General features: G+C 31.2%; 1 protein-coding gene across 1 annotated transcript; it reads left to right on the top strand.

Moving 5' to 3' along the window:
• The first annotated feature begins 5,445 nt into the window (after window positions 1-5,445).
• LOC145015720 (HSP20-like chaperones superfamily protein) lies at window positions 5,446-7,788 on the top strand. The gene is made up of 6 exons (XM_078974193.1): window positions 5,446-5,571; window positions 6,509-6,689; window positions 6,765-6,918; window positions 7,019-7,059; window positions 7,144-7,342; window positions 7,433-7,788. Exons 1-6 carry the CDS (start codon window positions 5,567-5,569, stop codon window positions 7,513-7,515), a joined length of 663 nt encoding a protein of 220 aa, XP_078830319.1. The 5' UTR covers window positions 5,446-5,566; the 3' UTR covers window positions 7,516-7,788.
• Window positions 7,789-8,079: the final 291 nt, after the last annotated feature.

Genomic DNA, 8,079 nt, shown 5'->3' with positions numbered 1-8,079 from the left:
CGAGATGGGGCAGTCAACTCGCTGAGTAAGTCCACAAATATGAATAATGATTTAAATTTATACCTGGGAGTCGAGCTGTTACAAAAGGTTGACCATTGACTTTTTGACCATTTTGACATTTAGTCAACTGAGAGGGGTTGAGGACTTAAAAGGAAAAAATGGTCTTTTGCCCAAATGAGGGTTTATTGTGGTATTTGGGCTTATTGAGTTGGGGATTTGTCCTGATAGCTAATTAGGATTTGGTTTTAGTTAGGGATGGCAAAAAAACTCGAACCCGACTGGGAAACCCGAAACCCGATCATTTCGGGTCGGGTGGTCATTATCGGGTTTGCGGCAGGGAGTGGGTTATCCTCGACCCGCCCGCCCCGATTATATATATATATATATATATATATATATATATATATATATAATTTGTTCGAATCCTTTTATGAGGATAATTTTTTTTAGTTATTAACAATCTATTGTGAATCATCAGTTTTATATTTTGACATATTACATTAAACTTAAATCAAATAATTTTTAACATAACGTCCGATTTATTTTATTAAAGTGATGCATTGTATTTGAATTTAAAAGGAGGTTAGAATATGTATTTTTTATAAGACATCGAGATACCCTAAAACGGAATAAAGATTTCGTTATGAATTGTTGTAAACCCGATAAGATACCCGAAACCCGAAGGAGCGCCCTGATAAGATACCCGGAAGATATCGTGACGGGTTTGGGAAACCATGCCCCGCCCGAACCCGCCCTGTTGCCATTCCTAGTTTTAGTTATGTTTAGTGGGAGAGACTTCAACACCAACAACTCATGTGTGAGATCTATTCGCTGATTGATTGAGGCGAGTCTCTTCACTGTACTCGTGGGTTGAAGGCACAAATGTTGACCCACTGGATTATGTTTGTAGGATGCTAGCTGTATTTGTGACTCTTGTATGTGTTTGTATGTTTTATTTAGGATGGGTCTGATTTTATGAGTTGGGCCCGATTATGTATGATATGGGTTGGGACTGATTATTTATGTTATGGGTTGGGTCCGAACTACATGGGTTGGGCCCGAAGCAATGTATGTTGGGTTGGGCTTACGGTTTTATGTTTATGTTTCAGATTTTGGAGAAATCACTAAGCTTGGTGCTTACGGTTTTATGTTTATGTTTCAGGTACTTTCGGTTCCAAATGGAAGAGCTTGACTTGATTGCATCGCATTCACCAGTGTTCTGCACTCCATGATTTGTTTTGTACTCTGATGATTTTTGATACATTTTCCTTATACCTTGTTTGAATTTTTGGAATGAATGAATGGTTGTTTTGGTTGACTTAAAGAAAATTTTTACTTAGCATTTTTGGGACGTTACAACAACACCTGAAACTGCTGAGCTATAAGCCCTTTGATATTTTTTTATTTCAATTAATAAAATTTTTAATTTTTTATTTAAATTAAATTAAAAAACAATATGTGACTAGGGTCGGCCTAAGCCTAGGGCAACAAATCCTAATAAGGCATCAATTTTTCATGGACTATAATAGGCATTATAATACTTGGGCCACATAGTAGTAGGTCAGTCCATGTCAAAGAGGGACAACTGGAAGAGCTTAATATCAACCTAATTAGGCGCCAACTGAAAATTCAATTTAGCACGCTTCTGATTTCTCGATCTGAGCAGCAACCACGCCTAATAATTGAAGGTGAAGAAGACTAAGCATCTGGTTTTGGAAAAAGATGTTGATGATTAAAATTAAAAATCTTGATCTAGTATGAGGTAAACTAATGATTCTCTTCTCTGACTCTCGCTCAGCTGTTCCTCCGAAATTCCTTCGTTATGAATAGGTTCATCTAGTATCCTATTATTCTCCTGAATCGTTTCCCTGTAATTTATTTATCTCATATTAATCGGTTCAAATCATAAGAATTTTGTGAATTGTTGAAGTTTCAGACGGTCCTCCACTGCTCTAAATCTCTAACCGAGCATGTTAAAGTGAAGCTTTAAAGGGGTCATTTAATGAATTGGTCTTCCTAAAGTCTTAATCCGGTAAGTTTTTGTCTAGTGTTTGAAATTTCTTTCATTACCTACCCGAGGTTGCGAAAATACGATAATGATTATTGATGATTTTTTTTTTAATTTCGGTTTTGCTTATATAGCTTGTTGATGAAGTGAAGTTATCGATTGTAGTCTTGTTGATCGAGAACTATTATAGGTTTCATTGATTTTTGAGGTAATGGTTTTCTTCGATTTCTTTTGACATTTATAAGGTTTTCTCCAATAAGATTTTCTTAAATTTCTGATGTAATTTTTTTTTTGAATTGTATGATGTGTTTTTGATATTTAAATTCTTATATATTCTGATTTTGAAAAACTGATGTGTTTTTTTGAATAATATGATATAGTTTCTCTAAATAATTTGATGCATATGAAAATCTGATGTGTATCGAAATTTGATAAGTTATTTTAGTTTCTTAAAATATGATGTTTCAGATTTCTGAAAATCTGATGTCATATGTGAATTATGTTTTTTGAAAAAATGATGCCTTTTTTACTTATGAATAATGTGATATGAGTTTTTCTAAATAATTTGATGTATATGAAATTCTGATGTATCTCAAAATCTGATAAGTTATTTTATTTTTTGAAACGTTGATGTATCAAATTTTAGAAAACATAATGTTAATTCTCAATTTCCGAAAGACCATTTTATGTTTTTGTATAGGTTGTGGTTCTATATAGCAAACTTCTATGGAAAGAAGTTTTTTGAAATTGTAGTTATTGAAATAATGAAATCTTATTTTCACAGTACCGTGACTCAAGAAATACTTGGATTAGCAATTGAGTATTGAAAGTCAATGTGTATGAAGTCTTAATTATCATAAAACAAAAGATGTTTTTGCTTCAAAAAATACACAATGGCACCGTTTGTATATTTTTGTTTGTACAACCATGAATTTGTTTAACTATAATATATATATATATATATATGGAAAAGTGATACCCTTAAGGGTATATAAGCTTAGGTACCCAAACTCATTATAATATGTCATTTTGTTTAATATATTCATTATAATGTTCTTAAACTTCAACCCTTGACTTGATTTACTTTCAAAATTTTCAAAATTTCATTATTATCTTCCTATCACATCACATCTTTTTGCCGAACACCTACTAGGTTATATATATTATAGTTGAAAATGAAAATTATGTAAGAGGAATATAAATGTAAAATTGATAAAAATCTTGGAAATAAATCAAGTTAGAAGTTGAATTATAAGAACATTGGATAATTACAGTGTATATATATATATATATATATATATATATATATATATATATATATATATATATATATATATATATATATATATGATACAAAACGATATAGTATAGCGAGTTTGGGTACCTAAACTTATATACACTTAAGGGTATATTCACTTTTCCCATATATATATATATATATATGTAAAGTAAATATACCTAAGAACCTTATATAAGCTTAACTACCTAACCTCATCAAACTACGTTATTTTGCATTAAATTTTCATTGCAATCATCCAAGGTTCTTAAACTTCATCCCTAAACTTGATTTACTTAAAAAAAAAAAATTAGAAATTCATCATTATATTTCTTCTACATCTTTTCATTTGTAGCGGTAAGATATGAAGCCCATAAGGTGGTATTCGATAGAAAGACGTGATGTAAAAGAAATATATTGGTGAAAGTCGAAAGATTTTGGAAGTAATCAAGTTATGAGGTTGAAGTTTAAGAACCTTAGGCAATTACAATGTAAATATGATACAAACTGATGTAGTATTATGGAGTTAGGTACCTAAGCTTATATAAGGTTGTTAGATATATTCACTTTACCCTATATATATATATATATATATATATATATATATATATATATATATATATATATATATATATATATATATATATATTACAATATTAATTTAATTTCTTGCCCCAGGCATTAAAATTCAATGAACCGGCCCTATATATGACATGTCATGGTTCTCAATCCTAGTACGTGGTAAAGAACCTTAATTTGGTGGTAAAAATAAAATGATAGTTAGACGACACTTATATGACAGAGTAAAAAGTACGTAAAAGTGATACCACACCTTTCAACCTGAAAGTTAGTCATTATTATTGATTTTTTTTCGTTGGTATCCTTGTTTTTCGGTTGATTTGATTTGCTTTGTATTTCTTTACCTGTTTTTTTTTTTAAGAATATTTTTTTGTCTTACACTTCTTTGTTGCATATCGGCGTGCACATATTCAAGTATGCTTTTCCCGAATTCCTTTTCACACAAACGACATTTACATGAATAAGCATGTGTTAGTGTGATACTTTTGAAAATCGGAATAACAAATTAATAATTACTTCAAATGTCAAAAACAATGTTTACAATATATTATACAAAAGTTTTCACGGTTTCACTCTTTTAGTATGATGGTAACATTTAACATAATATTAGTAAAATACATATAGTGAACTAAGGTCTATTAACAAAAAAAAATTATTTCATGTAATGTAGTCGTTCATGATACAAAAGATTTCGACCATGTTATGTAGGGTTATTATCACCATCTAATTTGTGTATATGATAGATCCTATTTCCTCTTTTTCGTATATAATCAAAATTTAGGTCAATTTAATAACATCTTCAATGGTTACACTATAAATATATGTCACATCATAATTTCATTAATATTGATCTGTATATAAAACACTACTCCAATGATAAACTTAATTAATAGATTTTTTTTATAAATTTAACTAATTTAACTTTATCTTTTTAAAATATTTTGTAAAACCTTATCATTTAATTAGTCTATTTTTAAACAAAATTAATTATCTAATACCGATTTATAAATACTAATATATTGATTCCTTATTTATGTAAATAAAATAAGAAAAATTATTATGTTATAATTACAAAATAAAATAAAAACATTAAAAATATTATATCATCATCATAAAAACTATATTTTATAAATGAGATGTTATTAAATATTTAATAAAATAATTAATTAATACAAAATAAACAATATTTAAAACTAAATTATAGGGAAAATGCTAAATCGAAATATTATTAAATAGAAGGGGTTACTTACATGTTTAAGTTGTGAAAATATACTACCGTTCATATAATTATATATATTAAAAAAAAATAATAAAAAAAAAAAAAAAAAAAAAAAAAAGCTTTCATCTATAATGATATGATGCTCATTTAAAAAAAAAATAATAATAAAAAATAAAAATACATAGTAAACCAACCTCTAAGGTCTAAGGTCTAAGTGACCTGAAGTGAAGTCCAATAAAATTAAATAATGATGACTTTTGGAGGCCCAAAACAGAATTGCCTAAAAGGATTGGGCCTAATTTTTCAATATGGTTTTGACCAAAGCCCAACGTACACAGTACTTTCCCGGTTTACGCCCACACACGTTAGGAATTTCTCAAGGGTTTAAGAGTGAAGTAATCACGATACTCTTTATCAGTACTCATAACTCAACAGCGTTTCTAGGGTTTTCTTTACTTTCTTCTTTCCTCTTCCGGATACAAAGATGAGGTAACCTTCTGTTCCTCCTACTTTTTTGCAGGTTTCAATCTAATTTTTCTTCGATCTTGAGTTGTCCTTTTTGTACTTCGTTGTTTGATGCTGTATTGTGTCGTATTTTACCTTTTTATGAAATCTCATATGATTCCTAAGTAATCATGTTCTTGGTTTTTGTAAGTTTAGTACATGTATTATCATCTGTGTCTCCCCTAAAAGGATTAGCAGAATAGCGGCTTGGATTTCTTTTTGGGAGTTGAAACATTGACTTGGACCGGATAATTTTGTTTATTTGTTAATTTGTTTGATGGTCGTAATTTATTTGTACTTCACCGTTGCTGCGATGTCGCTTATCTGACTTGCTCTCCTGTAATCATGTTTTAGGGCCTGGAAAAGTGAAGTACTTGATTAGTATATATGTCTCTCGCTTTTAGATTATCATTGTCAACTGGGAGTCAAATTTAGGGGTTGACTCATGAGTTCACACGACAACTAGTTGTTTTTGGACAATTTGTTCCATGGTTGTGAATTTTTTTTGCATTTTGTTAGTTACAGATTAGTTTTCTTTTATTTAATTTGTTAGTTGTGATAATATTTTTGCAATTATTCTGTGTTCATGCTTTGGCCTTTGAAAGTTACATGTTCGATTAGCATGGGTCTCTCACTCTCTCCTGATTATCAAGATCCTTTGGTGGAAAATGTTTATGTGGTTTTGTTTCCTTTCTGTGTGGTATACTGTAAAGATTCATGTGGACCTTTTGACCAATAATTGGACCATAATAGAATTTTGGTACAACGAAATCCTGATGTATAAATAGAACATAGTATTCCTTCTTTTAGAGAGGTTCATTTTGTGTCTTATTTATCATGTTTGGCTTATCTTTTGCTTCCTTGTGCTTGCTTCAATTATTGGTATATCCTAATAAACTCAAAAATATCTTGAGCTTTGTAGTCGTCATCCAGAAGTTAAGTGGGCTCAGAGAGAGGATAAAGTTTATATCACAGTTTTATTGGCGGATACAAAAGATGCAAAAGTGAATCTTGCTCCAGAAGGTGTTTTTACATTCTCTGCTTCAGCTGGTCAGCATGAGTATGATCTTAAGCTTGAGCTTTTTGACAAAGTTAATGTAGAGGTAAGCAGCCATCTTTGTATCTAATATCATTTTGACCTTTGTTTTTAAACTAATCATGATATTGTGGATACGTAGGAGAGCAAAATCAATATAGGGGAGAGAAGTGTGTTTTGCATTTTGGAGAAAGCAGAGGCGAAATGGTGGAACAAACTTCTGTCTGGAGATGGCAAGACTCCACATTATGTGAAAGTTGATTGGGACAAATGGGTTGATGAAGATGATGATGCAGGTATGGTGATTGTTACTAATTGTGTCATCCACCGTTTTCATATATAATCATGTTATGTATATTTGTATGCTCACAATTTTTAATTAAATATGTTTCTTAGGTCCTGCTGCTGACCTTGACATGGGAGGAATGGATTTCTCAGTAAGAAAATAGTTTCTTAAAATATTATTATTATTATTAAAGTTTCTTTCTTTTATATATCACTAATGACTCATCCTCATACAGAAATTCGGTGACATGGGAGGCATGGGAGGTATGCCTGGCATGGGTGGCATGGGTATGCCTGGTATGGGCGGCATGGGGATGCCTGGAATGGGTGGCATGGGGATGCCCGGCATGGGGATGCCTGGTATGGGCGGCATGGGCATGCCTGACATGGGTGATTTCTCTATGGGTGATGACCTTGAAGACAGTGATGATGAAGGTAAAACCTAACCTACCTGTTAACATATTTTTTTTCTTCTTCTTCTCATTAAGTGATGTATGGATTTACTTAACTGTGACTGCTGTGTAGGTCAAGAAGCTGAAACAAAGACGGGTGTAACCAGCAAGGAAGCAGGAGAGGAGAAGAAGGAAGCTGCTGCAACAAGCTCATAGATACAGTCGATGCTCTTTGGAGTTGTTGTTGAATTTGGATGATTTAGGAAAAAGACCATTTATGGACATGGTTATGGTGTGTGCTCCAAAGACTTTGGATGTTGACTAGAAAAACATGAAAAATATGGTTTCTGCTTCTTCTTAGTTGTTAGGAAGGTGGAAACCATACTACTATCCCTTTACTATTGAACTTTTGAGTGTTGTAATTTTGTAGCGGTTTCATATCATACTCTTTCTTCTTCTTATATCTAATTGTTTCTCCTTCGGTTGCCATGTTAAGTTTTACACCTTTTTTAATTCAACTCATTTACTGAATCAGTTTGCAACAAAGATTCACATGCCCAAACCCCAATTAGTTGACCATGTCTTTTTAGAAACTCGTTTGGCAGATGATACATGTTTAGGTGTGGGACGAAACAGGCTATAAACATTTAATGTATTGAATCAAAATATAATAACAATATCGTTGTGGCAAAACTTTAATATGTTTTGTGTGGTTTTATAAATGTGTGCACGTTTTAGATGTTTTTCTTCATCATTCACTAAAAATGTAAATATTATTAT

This window comes from Lactuca saligna, chromosome 9 (genome assembly GCF_052625555.1).
Source record: "Lactuca saligna cultivar CGN05327 chromosome 9, ASM5262555v1, whole genome shotgun sequence".
NCBI lineage: Eukaryota > Viridiplantae > Streptophyta > Magnoliopsida > Asterales > Asteraceae > Lactuca > Lactuca saligna.
The sequence above is the reverse complement of the archived record's forward strand: the minus strand, read 5'-3'. Positions and strand labels throughout refer to the sequence as shown.